This window comes from Geotrypetes seraphini, chromosome 3, assembly GCF_902459505.1.
Source record: "Geotrypetes seraphini chromosome 3, aGeoSer1.1, whole genome shotgun sequence".
Taxonomy (NCBI): domain Eukaryota; kingdom Metazoa; phylum Chordata; class Amphibia; order Gymnophiona; family Dermophiidae; genus Geotrypetes; species Geotrypetes seraphini.
The window spans coordinates 384,551,147-384,570,228 of record NC_047086.1 but is presented as its reverse complement, the minus strand read 5'-3'; the positions used below and the strand labels follow the sequence as shown (position 1 = coordinate 384,570,228).

At 43.6% G+C, this 19,082-nt stretch overlaps 1 protein-coding gene across 20 annotated transcripts in view; it reads right to left on the bottom strand.

Moving 5' to 3' along the window:
- The window catches only part of SRBD1 (S1 RNA binding domain 1), a 307,187-nt gene that overhangs the window by 83,405 nt on the left and 204,700 nt on the right, over positions 1–19,082 (bottom strand). For all 20 annotated transcript variants that reach the window (XM_033935755.1, XM_033935737.1, XM_033935739.1 and 17 more), the window contains one exon: positions 9,198–9,280. In XM_033935755.1, the coding sequence (XP_033791646.1) occupies positions 9,198–9,280 (83 nt within the window). The remainder of the gene's footprint in view (positions 1–9,197; positions 9,281–19,082) is intronic.

Genomic DNA, 19,082 nt, shown 5'->3' with positions numbered 1-19,082 from the left:
CTCCCACCCTCAGTCTCATGGTAAACCACTTTGATTGTAACCACAGAAAGGCAGTATATCAAATCCCATCCTCTTTACCTTTCTGCCACCTGGTTCTACCATGTCTGGATCTCCCTCCTTACATACCAGCATCTCCTCTCTCCTCTTCTCTCTGCAAACACATGTAGCCCAGAATCTTCCTGGCCTTCCTCCCTCTCTCCTCCACCCTTATGATCTAGCATCACCCTGCCCCCCTCCCCCGTCTCTTATCCAACCCTGAGGGATGTTCTCCACATGGGCTCCATCAGGGGTATAACTCATTGGTCGAGACTTGCTATTTTCCTTCTTCATGAAGAATAGATATTTCACTTGGCTGTTACAGCATAAAGGAGTGTATACTTGGAACAAACACTTGTTTAATGTATTTTACTTCTATACTAAAAGGCAATTAAAGATTAACATTTTTATAGGTGGTGTCAATATTCTAGTTACTATTTAAGTTGTAATACTCCCATGACTGATGACTTTGCTTGAAGAAAAATTAAGAATTTTAAAAATACTTTTCAAGTGAGGAATCGTTAAGAGTGGCAAACTTCCCAAAGATGAATAATGTTTCTTAACTGTAATTATTCATGCTGAAAAAGATCAGAATCTAGTACTATCCTTGGATTTGCAATTAGCCATGCTCTCCAACAAACCTTGTTTATTCACTGATGTGACAAGGTCATGATCAAGGAACATGCATCAAGACTATATATCCTGAATTGTGAAGCCCTTTAGCGCTGACCACAACTTCTGGGGTATGTCTAGATTAGGCTGTCTCAAGAAGTAAAAGACTTGGCCTGAGGACTATCCATATGGCAGTACAAAGCACTTGCTAACTAAGCCACCAACCCAACCCAATGAAAGCTTACTGTTTCCTGGTGATTGCCTAGATTTTCTCTTTGGTTTACTCAATTGGGTGGACGAACATATAAATTCAAATACTTAACCACCAGTTACATAAGAACATAAGAATTGCCGCTGCTGGGTCAGACCAGTGGTCACTGCCCTTATAGGATTGGGACACAAACTCACTAAACCCAAGGGATTGTTACCTGTTTCTGTATCTGGTGTTGAGAAAATGCCTGCCTAAGGAGATCATCTCTATTGCATCCTTTCCCCGACGTTTCCTCCTTCTGCTGTCTGCCTGGCCCATTATCTTTACCACCTTTGCCTACTTGTCTCATAACATATTGAATGATGTTGTTGTAATAGTTTTGATTTGTATGAACTTGCTTTTGTGCTGTCATAAATAGATTTTTAAAAATATCACATAGCGATATTTATTTAGCATAATCTTGCACTTGAATTTTCAACACTGCATTATATGCTATCTTTCATAGATGATAGTTAGCTTTAAAGTCTGTTTACACTAGGTAAGTGAGAACTTGGGACTCATCTGTTTGGTTTGCAGACTTTATGGTATGTTTCTTTTGGATGCTCAGGCACTTCAAATTCAGTGAACTGGAACAGAGTTGTTTACGTTCAAATAAAGGTCTCTGACTTTAATAGATTAGAAATAGTTTTTGACAAGTTAGTTCTACTCCACACATACTATGGCAGGTATCAAGTATTGCAGGTTTTCTATTAAACCTACTATTTCTACTTACTGTTTCTTATATAAACACCCTTTACCTGTAACAGGTTTGAACACAGAAGACCTCACAGTGAGCTGCATCTGATCCCATCTTTCTGGGAGTAAAAATGAAACTAAAGGGAATATCAGGTCCATGGCATATAAACTTGATTTTGTAGGTTTTGCGATTAAAGATGTAATATGTCAAAGAAAGATATTTTGCCTTCTAACAGTATCAGTATTTTTTAAAGCAGTAATATTTTTTTTCTGGAATGCTTTTACAGCTACAAATAAAAAGAGCTCAACTATCATTACTTTCCTTTTTTGAAATGTGAATTTAGTTTTTTTTCTTTTTCAGTTTTAGACAAGGTTTTCAATTGTTTTGCCATTAAAGTAAATCAGTTTCAGATATTTCACTTTCTACTTCCTGTTTCTTAGAAATTTATTTTAGTATTTATACACTGTTTAATTCATTTTTCTTTCATAATATAATAAATCAGTATTTATCACTCTAAAATAAATATGCAATAAGAGAAGAACCCCCCCCAAGGAAATGAGGAAAAACAAGTGGCAACTGCGTAAGCAGAGCAGAAAATACAAATGATGCACCAGGAAATATTTGTTGATTATATCGGCTGTATGAATGGATAAGGAGAAGTGAATGAAACCTAAGGATGAATGACTGATAACTGCAGCCGAGAACGAATTTCAGACAACACAGGAGTCAACTTTGTGGGTGCCAGTGGGTGCTGGGCACCCTCCAATATTCGGCAGGAGAGGGCAGCTGGAGCGCCAGTGGGTGAAGAAAATCACTCCTGTAGTAAAGTTGGGCTACACCAATCAGGAGCTGCTTTGACAAGCAGCTCCTGATTGGTGTAGCCCGACTTTACTACAGGAAGAGGCAGTCGCAGCAGACTGAGAATGAGCAAGTCTGCGATTCACGAAACGCAAATTCACGGGGGAACACTGTACTTCTATGCTGCTACGTGCTCACTGTAGAATTTGGTGAAAGTATAAAGGGAGAACCAGATCTCTAATCTACAAATCTTCCTAGGAGGAACTGCCCTTCCTTCCACCCAGGAAGAGGCCACTCCTCTTGTCAAATACACCTTTAATGAATAGGCAGCTGTCTACCACATCCAATGCTTGAAGATGATACAGCTCTATGAATCCATCTAGAGATGATGTTATTGTAGGCAGGTCTACCTCACCTCACCTGACTGGTTAAGACAAACAGATGATCTGAAAGGTAAAACTCGTTGGTCACCTCCAGGTAACACAATAGGATTCTCCTGATGTCCAAAACCTTTAAAGCCTTATCTTTCTTCTTGGAGCCTGTGGGATGAAATGCTGGTAACTGAACATCTTAGTTGACATGAAATGTCAAAATGACTTTTGGTTGGAAGGAGGGAACTGTACAAAAGGTCACTCCTGCTTCCATAATCCTGAGGAACAACTCTCTGCATGACAGGGCCTGCAATTTTAAGACTCTCCTGGAAGAAGTAACTGCTACAAAGAAAACTGCTTTGACCAACAGATCCTTGAGTGAGGGCCCCTGTAAGGGCTCAAACAGAGCTCTACTGAGACACCCAAAAACTATATTAAGATTCCAGGATGGAAACAGGTCTCAAATTGGGGGCCATAGTCTCAGGACATCCCTTCAACAACCTGCACTATGCCCAGGTGGGCCACTAGCAAAGCTCTCCTCTCTTGGCCCCAGAAGCATGAGAATCCTGCTTCTTGAACTCTAAGGGGCGCTACTGCTAAATCCTTGTCAAGGCAGTCTTGGAGGAACACTAGTACCGAATACCGATGAAATGGGGGGCTCTAACTTTTCTATGCTGCACCAGCACTGAAATGTCTTCCATGCCTTAGCATAAGCTGAAACCATCATTGGCTTTTTTAGCTCTTAGGAGAGTAGTAATGACTACATCTGAGTATCCTTTTTGGACTAACGCTGCATGCTCAAGAGCCATGCCATAAGACCAAAGCATCCCAGATCTTCTAGGGAAATCAGTCCCTGCGAGAGCAAGTCTGGATGCACCTGAAGTCTGAGGCTTTGCTCTCTTTGCAGTTATAATAAGTCCACGTACCACAGGTGCCTGGGCCAATCTGGTGCTATAAGAACTACTGTTCCCGTGTGACGTACTATTCGGAGGATCAACCGGCCTATCAAGGACTAGGGGGAAAACACGTACAGTAGCTTGGTCTCTGGCCTTGGTTGAAACAGAGCTTCCAGCCCTGCACTTCCAGGTTCATATCTTTGACTGAAGAAGTGATCCACCTTTTTATTTGCAGTCGACATGAGATCAAACTTTGGTTGACCATACCTTCTCAGAATGGCCTGGAATGCTTTCAGAGAGAACAACCACTCTCCCCGGGTCTAATGTCTACCTATTTGCTAAGATAATCTGCTTGAATATTGCCCACTCTGGCTACGTGTACCGCAGAGATCACTTGCAGGAGTGTTTCTGCTGAACAAAACAATGGTTTCACCTCCTGCCAGTGAGGAGTACTCCTGGTGCCTCCCTGCCTGTTGACATAGACCACTGCAATGGCATTGTCAGAGAAGACTCCGATCGCTTTGTCCTCCAGCAAAGACCGCTAAAGAAATCTACTGTAGCGACATTTAATTTTCACAAGGGCAACTAAGATAAAATGATGAAAATGGTTAAAAAGAAGCTATAAGGGTCTGTGGCAAAGGTCAGAAATGTAAGCCAGGCGTGCATGTTGTTCAAAAATACCATCGTGGAAGTGCAGACCGGATGTATTCCATGTATTAACAAAGATGGAAAGAAGAGAAAATGAGTGACGGCATGGATTAAAGCTAAGTGAAAGAGGTTAATATAGCCAAGAAAACATCCTTTAAAGAATGGAAAAAGGATTCCAATGAAGACAATAAGAAGAAACATAAGCACTGCCAAGTTATATGCAAAGCACTGATAAAGAAAGCTAAATAAGAATAATTATGAAGACCAATTTGCCAAAGAGGCAAAAACTCATAGTAACAATTTTTTTAGCTACATCAAAAGCAGAAAACATATGAGGGAATCCGTGGGACCTTTGGACGATCAAGGAGTAAAAGGTGCACTCAGGGAAGATAAAGCCATAGTGGAGAGACTAAATTAATTCTTTGCTTCAGTCTTTATGAAAGCAGATGTAAGAAATCTTCCTGAACCAGAAATGGTTTTCAGGGGTGATGAGGCGGAGGAATTAAAAGAAATCTCGGTGAACCTGGAAGATGTACTAAGCCAAATAGACAAGTTAAAGAGTGATAAATCACCTGGACCAGATGGTATACATCCCAGGGTACTGAAAGAACTAAAACATGAAATTGCTGATCTGCTGTTAGTGATCTGTAACCGGTCGTTAAAATCGTCTGTAGTACCAGAAGATTGAAGGGTGGCCAATGTTACACCAATTTTAATAAAGGGTTCCAGGGGAGATTCGGGAAATTATAGACCAGTAAGCCTGACCTCGGTGCTGGGCAAAATAGTGGTTATAATTATAAAAAATAAAATTGTAGAACATGTACACAAACATGATTTAATGAGAAAGAGTCAGCATGGGTTCAGCCGAGGAAGGTCTTGCCTCACCAATTTGCTTGACTTCTTTGAAGGTATAAATAAACATGTGGTTAAAGGTGAGCCAGTTGATGTAGTATATCTATATTTCCAGAAGGGTTTTGACAAAGTTCCTCATGAGAGGCTCCTGAGAAAATTAAAGTCATGGAATAGGAGGCAATGTTCAATTGTGGATTAAGAACTAGTTATTGGACAGAACAGAGGGTAAGGTTGAATGGCCATATTTCTCAGAGGAGGAGGGTAAATAGTGGTGTTCCACAGGGATCTATGCTGGGACCGGTGCTATTTAACTTATTTATAAATGATAAAGATATTGGAACTATGAGCGAGGTGGTTAAATTTGCAGATTACACTAAACTGTTCAAAGTTGTTAAAACGCATGCAGACTGTGAAAAACTGCAGGAAGACCTATGGAAATTCAAAGATTGGGCATCCAAATGGCATATAAAATTTAATGTGGACAAATGCAAAGTGATATACATTGGGAAGAATAATTCAAATCATAGTTATCGGATGCTAGGGACCATCTTGGGGGACAGTGCTCAAGAAAAGGATCTGGGTGTCATCGTAGACAATACGCTGAAGCTTTCCACCCAATGTGCGGTGGCAGCCAAGAAGGAAACCAGAATGCTAGGAATTATTAGAAAAGGGATGGTTAACAAGACTAAGAATGATATAATGCCTCCGTATCACTCAATGGTGCGACCTCACCTTGAGTACTGCATTCAGTTCTGGTCTCCTCATCTAAAAAAAAAAAAAAAACGATATAGCAGAACTAGAAAAAGTTCAAAGAAGAGTGACCAAAATGATAAAGGGGATGGAACTCCTCTCGTATGAGGAAAAACTAGAGAAGTTAGGGCTCTTCAGCTTGGAAAAGAGATGGCTGAGGGGAGATAAGACTAAAGTCTACAAAACCATAAGTGGTGTAGTACGGGTACAAGTGGATCAATTTTTTTACTGAATCAAGATTTACAAGACTAGGGGACAGTCGATGAAGTTACAGAGTAATATTTTCAAAACCAATAGGAGGAAATTTTTTTTCACTCAGAGAATAGTTAAGCTCTGGAACGCATTGCCAGAGAATGTGTTAAGAGCAGTTAATGTAGTTGGTTTTAAAAAAGGTTTGGACAAGTTCAAGGAGGAATATAAGAATTGCCGCTGCAGGGTCAGACAAGTAGTCCATCGTGCCCAACAGTCCGCTCATACAGCGGCCCTTTGGTCAAAGACCAGTGTCCTAACTGAGACTAGCTTTATCTACGTACATTCTGGTTCAGCAGGAACTTATCTAACTTTTTCTTGAATCCCTGGAGGGTGTTTTCCCCTATAACAGCCTCTGGAAGAGCGTTCCAGTTTTCCACCACTCTCTGGTTGAAGAAGAATTTCCTTACGTTTGTACGGAATCTATCCCCTTTCAACTTTAGAGAGTGCCCTCTCATTCTCCCTACCTTGGAGAGGGTGAACAGTCTGTCTTTCTCTAATAAGTCTATTCCCTTCATTATCTTGAATGTTTCTATCATGTTCCCTCTCAGTCTCCTCTTTTCAAGGGAGAAGAGGCCCAGTTTCTCTAATCTTTCGCTGTACGGCAGCTCCTCCAACCCCTTAACCATCTTAGTCGCTCTTCTCTGGACCCTTTCGAGTAGTACTGTGTCCTTCTTCATGTACGGCGACCAGTGCTCAACGCAGTATTCCAGGTGAGGGCGTACGATGGCCCGGTACAGCGGCATGATAACCTTCTCTGATCTGTTCGTGATTCCCTTCTTAATCATTCCCAGCATTCTGTTTGCTCTTTTTTGCCGCCGCCGCACATTGCACGGACGTCTTTAATGGCTTGTCGACCAGTTCGTATCTCCAAGTACTGCACCGGACATCCTGTATTCATGTATAAGATTTTTATTACCGACATGCATCACCTTACACTTATCCATGTTAAACCTCATTTGCCATGTTGCGGCTCATTTCTCAAGCGTGTTTATGTCACGTTGCAGGTCTTCGCAATCCTCCTTCATCTTCACTACTCTGAATAACTTCGTATCGTCTGCAAATTTAATCACCTCACTTGTCGTACCAATTTCCAGGTTGTTTATAAATATGTTGAAGTGCACGGGTCCAAGTGCCGGACCCTGCGGCACTCCACTCGTGACGCTTTTCCAGTCCAAGTATTGTCCATTTACCCCCACTCTCTGTTTCCTATCCACCAACCAGTTTTTAATCCACATGAGTATTTCACTCTCGATTCCATGGCTCACAATTTTTTGAAGTAGTCGTTCATGCGGGACCTTGTCGAACGTCTTCTGAAAATCCAGATATACAATGTCGACCAGCTTGCCCTTGTCTATCTGCCTGTCTACTCCCTCGAAGAAGTGCAGCAAGTTCGTCAAGCAAGATCTCCCCTTGCTGAAGCCGTGCTGGCTGGTCCTCATCAGACTGTGTCCGTCAAGGTGATCAATGATGTGATCCTTTATCAGCACCTCTACCATCTTTCCCGGTATCGAGGTCAGACTCACCGGTCTGTGGTTTCCCAGATCTCTCCTCGAACCTTTCTTGAAGATCAGCGAAAACTCCATAGTCTGCTGTTGAGACAGAAATGGGACGGTAACATAGAATGTTGCTAATTGGGTTTTTGCCAGGTACTTGTGACTTGGATTGGCCTCCGCGAAGACAGGAGACTGGGCTACATGAACCATTGGTCTGATCCAGTAAGGCTATTCTTATGTTCTTATGGTTTAATTCCAGACAGTCTGTACATAACTCCAGCCTGCGATTGAGTCTATTGGCCTTGAACTGGGTGACCATTGCAATGAGCCCCCCAGCCGAACAAGCTGGCATCTGTTGTTTGGATGACCCAGGAATCGATTCAGAGTGGGATCTCCTTCACTAGAAAATGTGGACGGAGCCACCAGCTCATGCTGCATTTGGCTGCTGCTATCCAGGATAGCAGAACATGGACAGCCTCTTTGAGGTGATTAGCAAGATGTCCTAGAAGGGGCACATGTGTGCCTTTGCCTATGGCACCACCTCTTTCATGGTTGCCATCAACCCAAGGACTTGAAGGTAATGCCATGCAGTAGCTTCTGGCTTGGCCAACAGGGGTTGTAATCTGACTCAAAGCTTTTGTTTGCATGTTTCTGGAAAACAGACTCTGCATTCTGCTGTGCTGAATAAAACCCCCAGATATTCCAGGGACTGTGTCTGAACCAGGTGGCTGTTTTGAAAGTTCAAAATCCATCCCAGGCTCTGTAGCATCTCCACAACTTCTGCTACCCCCTTTTCTCTGTCCGCTCGGGACGGTGCTCTAATGAGCCAATCATCTAAGTATGGGTACACTTGCTAACTCACTCTGTGGAGATGGAATAGCCGCTACCACCACCACCATAACCTTTGTGAAAGTTTGGGATATTGTTGCCAGTCAAAAGGGAAGCGCTGAGAACTGATAGTTTATTCTTCAACACATGGCATCTGAGGAACTTTTTGTGTTCTGGGAAAATTGGGGTGTGAAGGTAAGCTTCCGTCAAATCTAGTGCAGTCAAAAATTCTCCAGGCTCTAGTGCTGTGATGAGAGACCAAACGGGTCTCTATCTGAAACCGAGGAACTCTCAGGGCCATGTTGACATGAGATCCAGGATGGGCCTCCACTCCTCTGAACCTTTCTTTGCCACGACAAAGTATATGGAGTATCTGCCGGAGCTTAAAAATGCTTCAGGGCTGACCAAAAACTTTTAAAAATAGGATTTTAGAGGAGGGGGACCAAAGACCTAACTGTAGAGACAATCAAAACACAGTCTTCAATTTCCCCCCTAGGCTGTCACAGCCTGTACTTACAAATCATGTGCAGGGAGAATGGTACTGCAGCCTGCTTCAGCTCCTTTAAAGTGTAGATGGATCTGGAGTGGTTCTCTGCCTCAAGTTGCTGGTCAGCCGCCAAGCTGAAATTGTCATGCTGCCGCATAGATTGTTTGGATATGCAGGATAAAAGTGTTTTTAAACAAATAATAAATAAATCATTTGCATTACCTTACCTGATACATTCCAACTCCAATGTGTTTGGGCTCAATTTTCACAAGCTCAGCTAATGGATCCTGTACACGTCTTGCTATGGAAACTGAAAAACAGAATTTGAAAACAACTGTAGTTTTATGTGAAAAGCAGTACTATATAATTACTAGTGCTAACATTTTCTCTATGTCAAGAACTCAATCATTGATGCACAAAAAAATCTTCTGATACAAAACCAAGATTTTGCAAGTTGTCTTATGTTTCCTTTAGTTCCATAAATTTGTACAATTACATCTATAAACATGTCTAGTATAAATTTCATTTGTTGTAAACAGCTTTTAAAAATAAAGTCAAGAACATGATTTAATTGTATATGCACTTTCTCATTAACCTCTTCTTTCTTTCTCCCCCTAGGATTAAAAGCAATCTAAGCTCCCCAAGCCAAATGGAGACTAAAAATGTAGACTCCTGTATAACTAGACCTCCCAGAGCCCTCTCCTATCAGCAGTGGTTTTCCATACACTACAGGAGTTTAGAAAAAAAAAAGTATTTATAATCAAGACTATGGAATTCAAGTCAAAAGCAATTTAGGGTGGAGCCAGAGTTGGTAAAAATGTATTGTCTGACTCCAGCTTCAAAATAAAAACATACATTATAATATATGTTAAATTTATCATTTTATACTTACTTTTTTGTTCTGGATCTAAAGTACCGTATTTTCACATAGATAACGCGCACCCGTGTAAAACGCGCACACGGGTATAGCGCGCAAAAAACACAAATTTATGTACAGAAATTTTTATATACCGCGCACACCCGTATACCGCGCATGCTGCCCGACTCTCCCGTCGCCGCCTGACTCTCCTTTCACCAGCCCCGACTCTCCTCTGGCCACCCCGACTCTCCTCTCCACCTTGAAGTCCTGTCCCCACCCTGAAAGCCTGATGCCCCCCCCCGACGTCCGATTCACCCCCCCCAGGACCGCTCGCATCCCCCACCCCGAAGGACCGCTCGCACGCACCCGCACCCCCACCCCGAAGGACCGCTCGCACGCACTCCCACCCGCACCCGCACCCCCACCCTGAAGGACCGCTCGCACCCCCACAGCCTCCCGACCCCCCCCATCGTGTAGAAGTTCCTACCGGTGTCCTGCTGCTTCCTCTTAGCGGTCCCGACTCCCCGACACGATCGGGGCAAGAGGGAGCTCAAGTCCTCTTGCCCCAGCCAACCGCGGCACCCCTGACACGATCGGGGCAAGAGGGAGCTCAAGCCCTCTTGCCCCAGCCAACTGCGGCACCCCCGACATGATCGGGGCAAGAGGGAGCTTAAGCCCTCTTGCCCCCCCGACTCCCCGACACGATCGGGGCAAAAGGGAGCCCAAGCCCTCTTGCCCCGCCGACTCCCCAACTCCCCGACAATATCGGGCCAGGAGGGAGCCCAAGTCCTCCTGGCTCTTGCGAACCCCCCCCCCCCCGCTAGTTGTTCGGGCCAGGAGGGAGCCCAAACCCTCCTGGCCACGGCGACCCCCAACCCCCACCCCACACTACATTACGGGCAGGAGGGATCCCAGGCCCTCCTGCCCTCGACGCAAACCCCCCTCCCCCCAACGACCGCCCCCCCCAAGAACCTCCGACCGCCCCCCCAGCCGACCCGCGACCCCCCTGGCCGACCCCCACCCCCCCTTCCCCATACCTTTGTATAGTTGGCCGGACAGACGGGAGCCAAACCCGCCTGTCCGGCAGGCAGCCAACGACGGAATGAGGCCGGATTGGCCCATCCGTCCCAAAGCTCCGCCTACTGGTGGGGCCTAAGGCGCCTGGGCCAATCAGAATAGGCCCGGGAGCCTTAGGTCCCTCCTGGGGGCGGGGCCTTGGGCACATGGTCGGGTTGAGCCCATGTGCGTCAAGCCCTGCCCCCAGGTGGGACCTAAGGCTCCCGGGCCTATTCTGATTGGCCCAGGCGCCTTAGGCCCCACCAGTAGGTGGAGCTTTGGGACGGATGGGCCAATCCGCCCTCATTCCGTCGTTGGCTGCCTGCCGGACAGGCGGGTTTGGCTCCCGTCTGTCCGGCCAACTATACAAAGGTACGGGGAAGGGGGTGGGGGTGTCATGGGGGTCGGCCAGGGGGGTCGCGGGTCGGCTGGGGGGGCGGTCGGAGGTTCTTGGGGGGGGCGGTCGTTGGGGGGAGGGGGGTTTGCGTCGAGGGCAGGAGGGCCTGGGATCCCTCCTGCCCGTAATGTAGTGCGGGGTGGGGGTAGGGGGGTCACCGTGGCCAGGAGGGTTTGGGCTCCCTCCTGGCCCGAACAACTAGCGGGGGGGGGGGTCGCCAGGGCCAGGAGGACTTGGGCTCCCTCCTGGCCCAATATTGTCGGGGAGTTGGGGAGCCGGCGGGGCAAGAGGGCTTGGGCTCCCTTTTGCCCCGATCGTGTCGGGGAGTCAGGGGGGCAAGAGGGCTTGAGCTCCCTCTTGCCCCGATCGTGTCGGGGGTGCCGCGGTTGGCTGGGGCAAGAGGGCTTGAGCTCCCTCTTGCCCCGATCGTGTCGGGACCGCCAAGAGGAAGCAGCAGGACACCGGTAGGAGCTTCTACATGATGGGGGGGGGGGCGGGAGGCTGTGGGGGTGCGAGCGGTCCTTCAGGGTGGGGGTTTGGGTGCGGGTGGGAGTGCGTGCGAGCGGTCCTTCGGGGTGGGGGTGCGGGTGCGTGCGAGCGGTCCTTCGGGGTGGGGGTGCGAGCGGTCCTGCGGGGGGTGTGTGAATCAGACGTGGGGGGGAACTATGTAAAAAAAATTTTGTACAACGCGCTCACGCGTATAACGCGCAAGGGTGTACGCGGTACGTAAAAACCACGTATAACGCGCGCGTTATATGCGAAAAAATACGGTACTGGTAAATACTGTATAAATATAAAATATTGTTGGCACAAAAATCAATAAGCTACATATTAACTTCAGTAGTATCAACCATCAAAGAAATGCACTTTAGCAGGCCTTGTTCCTAGTTGCGTATGATAAAATTTTACGCAGTAACAAAGTACAGGATAGCAGATAAGGACCATTTGGTCATTTATTCTGACAAACTGCACCTGCTCATAGTATTCATTTTCTAGTCATCACCTTTATTAAGAAGATCAGCAAGCTGTTTATCATACAGCTTTGACCATAAGCAAAAGGTTGTGATGTATCTTATTTACCACTAGCTGGAAACTATGACCATGTCATCCTGATTTCCAAGTTAAAAGAATGACTGAGAATATTCTGGAACCCCTATATGGAAACTTAAACAGCCACACAGACAGGCTGCACAGGGCATCTCTCATCTCAACTAAAATCCAGGAACCCTATTTCTTTACCTTACAGCTTCTCCTTTGTTGTCATCATCAATGCATTCTGTATCTTTCAAAAGAATGCTTGAAATTTTTCAAAGTATTACCTATTAATATCATCACAAGTGGGCTATTCCAGATATCTACCTTGTCTATTTCCTCTAAGCCTTTCTGTACTTCATATGAAATTGATTTATGTAAAGCAGAACTTAGCTTTAATATGTAGTTAATATCCCCTTGCCAACACGTTTTGCATTTACTTCATCAAGGATGGGAGAATCTTCAAAAAAAACCAACACATAAATATATAGCATTGCCTCCTATTACCAATTCATAAATTACAGCATAACAACAGGAGAAGACGCTTCTTCTCAGAAGCTCATATCTTAGTTCATACTTGCTACTTGATTCACATTGCCGCTGGCGTGTTAAAATGGCCATGGTGTTCAAGTAGAAAAACCTCCAATGATGTCAGCCCTAAATTAGGGCAGGTCACAGCTACCTCCCACACCAATAGGGAGCCCAGTTAAAACACAGGGCTAAATGCTCAAACGGGACCCAATTCCAACCATGACTCAGGGGTTTGCATGACTGAGAGGATCAGGCAGAAATAACTAGGAGGTGGAATACCTCCCCCACCCCTTTTGTCCAGTTAAAATCTACCTGGGCCATCCAATCCAATCTCATTAATTCCAGATTCATTGATGTTAAGAATCCTATCTATATTACCTTCCTCCCACCCAACCACGGTCATATCCATAACTCTCCATTTTAAATCTTTTAACGTGTGATGGCAAAGTCCTTGATGAAGTAAATGTGAAACGCGTCGGCAAGGGGATATTAACTACATAAATCAATTTCATATGAAGTACATTGAAAGCATATTTACTGAAAAATATTTATTTATTGAAAAAAGTATTTATTGAAAATAGAGTATAAAAAAGATAAAAGAAAAATAGAAAAAAATTGTCAAAACGCTTTAAATGCTAGGCTGAGAGTAATGAGGATCTCTACCACCATGAGTTATGTTACTTAGGTGGATGTCTGAAAATCCCTAAGATGCCTGTGCATTGATGCATATATGTAATGTAATGTAATTTATTTCTTATATACCGCTACATCCGTTAGGTTCTAAGCGGTTTACAGAAAATATACATTAAGATTAGAAATAAGAAAGGTACTTGAAAAATTCCCTTACTGTCCCGAAGGCTCACAATCTAACTAAAGTACCTGGAGGATAATAGAGAAGTGAAAAGTAGAGTTAGAGGAAAAATAAAAATAAAATAAACATTTTAACAAGACAGCATTGATCTAAATACTTTGGAAGGTAGAAGAGAGGGGAGAAAGGAATAGAAGCATGATGAAGTGATGAAGTGGAGCAAGTAAGTTTAGGAGGAGCGATTGACGTTTCCAGAAAGGGCTTCTTCAGGGAAGAGACTTGGCCGACAGTCCCAGGATGCCTATGTCTCCTCCCCTGAGATGTTCTCCCATCCATGCATTCCCTCCCAGACACACTGCCCGTGCCCCAGCCGCTCCAAGGAGGCTGCCCCAGATGAGGCCCACGGTGAATGCAGGATTCTCTCCTCTGCGGGAAAGCCGCCCGGAGCCGACAGTCGATCTTCTTAGCGGATTGCAGGGGGGGAATAGTTAACACTCTTGGTAGTATCGGGTCTGTGTGCTCTCGGTGGGATAGATCTTATTTATAATATTATTATATCACCACCTGAGGAAGTAGTTGGACATTTGTTCTGGTGAAATGAAAAGGGAAAAAAAAGGTGTATCGTTGAGGTAGTTTTAAGCACAAGCACTTATGCTAGCTCAATGGCTGGTATACATGCTCACACCAGACATGCAGCTAGGTGCATTAATGCTAGTAGTTTATAAACTACTTTAACCTATAACCAATCTACTGCATTTCTTTAAAGGGGTGAATGAACATATGGATAAAGGTGAGTCAGATGATATTGTGTATTTGGATTTTTAAAAGGCATTTCACAAATTACCTCATGAAAGACTTTTGAGGACATTAGAGTCATGGGATAGGAGGTAATATCTTATTATGGATTAAGAAATGGATGAAAGACAGAAAACAGAGAGTAGGTTTAAATGGTCATTATTCTCAATGGAAAAGGTAAATGGTGGGGTTCCCTAGGGGTCTGTGCTGGAACCGCTACTTATTAACATATTTAGCAATAATCTGGAGATGGGAATAACTAGTGAGATAATTAAATTTGTTGACAACACAACGTTGTTCACTAGGAAACACTCGATGAAACTGCAAGGAAATACTTTAAAAACTAATAGGAGGAAATATTTTTTCACTCAGAGAATAGTTAAGGTCTCGAACGTGTTGCCAGAGGTTGTGGTAAAAGTTGATAATGTAGCTGGTTTTAAGAACAGTTTGGACAAATTCCTGGAGGAAAAGTCCATAGTCTGTTATTAAGACAAGGGGGAAGCCTCTGCTTGCTCTGGATCGGTAGCATGGAATGTTGCTACTCTTTGGGTTTTGGCCAGGCACTAGGGACCTGGATTGGCCACCGTGACAATGGGCTACTGGGCTTGATGGACCATTGGTCTGACCCAGTAAGGCTATTCATATGTTCAAAGTTGTTAAATTGTAAAAGTACTGTGAAAAATTGCAAGAGGACCTTGTGAGACTGGGAGTCTGGGCATCAAAATGGCAGTTGATGTTTAATGTGAGCAATTTTGGAAAGAGGAACCCGAACTATAGCTACATAATGCTGGGTTCTAAGTTCACTGCCCAGAAAAAGGATCTAGGTGTTATTGTTGGGGATACGTTGAAAGCCTCAATTCAATGTGCGGCGACAGCGGCTAAGAAAACAAATAGAATGTTAGGAATTATCAGGAATGGAAAACAAAGATGAAAATGTTATAATGACCTTGTATCGCTCTACTGGTATGGCTGCAACTTGAATACTGTGTGCAGTTCTGGTAGCCGTATCTCAAAAGAGATATAGCAGGACTAGAAAAAGTACAGAGAAGGGTGATATGATAGAGGTCTATAAAATACTGAGTGGAGTAGAAAGGGTAGATGTGAATCGCTTTTTCACTCTTTCCAAAAATACTAGGACTAAGGGGCATGAAGCTACTAAGTAGTAGATTTAAAACAAATTCTGGAATTTGTTGCCAGAGAATGTGGTGAAATCAGCTTAGCGGGGCTTGGATAATTTCCTAAAATAGAAGTCAATAGGCCATTATTGAGATGGCTTGGGGAAAATCCACTGCTTATTCCTAGGATAAGCAGCATAAAATATGTTTTACTATTTGGGATCTAGCTAGGTACTTGAGACCTGGGTTGACCACTGTTGGAAACAGGATGCTGGGCTTGATGGACCTTCGGTCTGTCCCAGCATGGCAATTCCTATGTTCTTAGTGCCAAGAGATTTCCATCTTTTTCTAAAACTGAATCAAATGAAGAAGTGGAAAGGACCAATTAAAGAGATAAGCTGTGTAGTTCTTTTGTGACAGCTTTCAAAACTTGGCCATCATTAGCAGAGGTATGTATGGTGAATGGTGGCAATGATAGAGAAAAATACATGTTAATAAAAGAACAAGTTTAAGCAATATTTTTGTTTTTTATTCAATACAATATTTTAAATTTAAACAAAAGTTATGGAGGTAGAGGCATTATTTTTCATTTAATCCTCATATACTACTACTCTGTTTCAATGTTTCAGTAATTCTATGGTTGTCCAATTTTCCACTGAACTTGCAGCTACAGACCTTTTCTAAGATTACATCAAAAGTTACATAAGAGTATAAATGTTTGAAAATAAAAACTTGCAGACAAGTCGGTTATTAGAAGGGTATGCTTTGTGAGGGTAAGTCAGAGAGAGCAAAAAAGGTCATAAAACATGATTTGTCTTAATGTCAAGTTCAATTTATTTGTCTTCTCTCCAAAAGGTCAGAATACAATGAATTATTTTACAATCAAGGTTCAGGAAACCACCTGCACTTTCCTATACATGTGAATGCCTCTTAGGCTTTTGGGGCTGTTAGAACTTTGGATCTGTCATGCTGCAGGATTTCTTCCCTTGGGTTGTGTTATGGATAAAAATGTACATTCAGTGCTGTCATTTTGTCATGAAGCACCTTGCAAAGACTGTATACAATCTAATTTCTTATGACTCCACCTTAAGGAAAGTAAAGCCATTTAATTTTTCTATGTGTTGGTTATCATGCTTTGGTGTCAACTTCAGCCAATTGTTTTTTTCCTTAAAAGATCAGCATTAGCCCTCAAGCTGCTGAAAAAAGGTCATTTTTTTAAATTTGTTTTACTTTGCTGCCTTCAAAATTTTAGTACATGCATTGAGTCTCTTCTGGGTGGCCAAAAGTTGCACACTGAAGTCTTGCGTTTTTCATTTGTACATAAAGTTCCCCCGGACTTGTTTGCCCAAATTTGTGCATGCACACTAGAAACATAGAAATATGATGGCAGATAAAGGCCAAATGGCCCATCTAGTCTGCCCATCCGCAATAACCATTATCTCTTCCTCTCTTTAAGAGGTCCCATGTGCCTATCTCACGACTTCTTGAATTCAGACACAGTCTCTGTCTCCACCACTTCTTCCAGGAGATTTTTCCATGCATCTAACACTCATTCTGTAAAAAAGTATTTCCTTAGATCAAGGGTGTCAAAACTCAATCACATAATGGGCCAAAATCTAAAACACAGGCTAAGTTGTGAGTCAAATTTTTTAAATAAGATACTTAGTCTTAGTAGAAGGATTCTGGGTTAGATGGACCATTGGTCTGACCCAGTATGGTTCTTCTTATATTCTCATGTTCCTCAGAGTGATCTTCATTGACTACTACCCTCTGTCATCTTCCACTCAACCAGTTCCTAACTCAGTCTGTCACTTTGGGGCCCAATCCAAGGGCACTCAGTTTATTTATTAGACATCTGTGTGAAACACTGTCAAAGGCTTTGCTAAAATCTAAATACACCACATCTATTGCATGAAGTATAAGACCAGAGAAATAGAAACAAAATAATTTCTTCCTGAACAGTGCAAAATATAGACAGCACAGCAGATGTAAATTTTCAAAACTAACACATTTTAATCACTGAATTGAAAATGACATAATTTTCCTACCTTTGTTGTCCGGTGATTTTATTTTTTAATCATCTTTTCCCAATCTCTGGCTGCACTATCTTTTGTCTGTGCTCTTAACTCTGTTTACAAGACCTTCTTATCCATTTGCTGATTTTTTTTCTCTTTCACTTTCTGCCCTACATCCATTTTTGGCATTAAACTTTAACATTCAACTTTCTTCCGTTTTCTGCTTCCTTCCCAATCTCTTTTTCCATGTCTTCCCCTCCTCTGCATACATGTGCACTATCTTCTCCCTCCTTTTCCCTTATTCCCATCAATTCTAAACAGCATTTTTTCCATCTCTTTTCCCTTTCCCACTCCTCCCATTCCTGTGCACCATCTCCTCCCCCTCCTGTATTCTGACATCTCCATTTTCCCCCTTCCTATGGTCTGGCATATTTTTTTCTCTCCTTCCCACAGTATGGCATCTCTATCCCTTCGTTCTTTTCCCTCCTTCCCCCTACTGTGGTCTGGCATCTATCTCTCTCCTCCTTTCTTCCCCCTTCTTGTGATCTGACATCTCTCTCTTCCATTCCCCCCTTCCCCTGATCTGGTATCACTCTCTTCTCCTTACCGCATATCTCTTCTTCCCACATATCTTCCCTTCTTCTCTCCCCCTTCCCATGGTCTGCTATCTCTCTCCTCTCACAGTCTATCATATCTACATAAGAACATAAGAATTGCCACTGCTGTGTCAGACCAGTGGTCCATCGTTATCAGCAGTCTGTTCCCGTGGCGGCCCTTAGGTCAAAGACCAATGCCCTAACTGAGTACAGCCCTACCTGTGTACGTTCTGGTTTAGGAGGAACTTGTCTAACTGTCATGAAACCCTGGAGGGTGTTTTCCCCTATAACAGCCTCTCTCTCCCCTCCTTCCCTTCCATCCCTGCTTTGCACCGTTGGCCACTATCTTTCTCTCTTTCCCTTCTGTTTCCAGAATCATAAGTTCTTCCCCTTTCCCTCTCTCCCACCTCAGCCTCCCCCATTCTACTTAAGAAGCTTGTCCAGAGGGCTTCCTGGCCTGGCATTTCCTCCCCTTTCTATCCACACCGGTCCAACGTCATCCTCGCTCAGTCTTGCAAACATATCCATTTTTGTTGTAGGGGACCACCAGCCTTAATTTGATGACTTTCCCATGGAGTTGCAGCTTCATGATAAATGGAAAGGTATGGAATGGTCTAAACAACATTGAGTATAGCAAGGGTATATTATCTGATGGTGTTCAGTTGGATGACAATTCATTGTAACTGCTTTTAGTCTGTATCTGTATCTCCATACTTGGCTATGGAGAAAGCCAAGGCCAATGCTGACATCTGTAGTACTAATATTGATGCTCAATAGCACGCACTTGTCAACTTGTTGACAAAGTTGACCCTTGTCTTTATCCTGGCAGTTATTATTCCACAATAACTTGAAGGTAATGTACAGTCCAGTCCCACCTCTATAAAATCATTATCTTATATAATAAAACC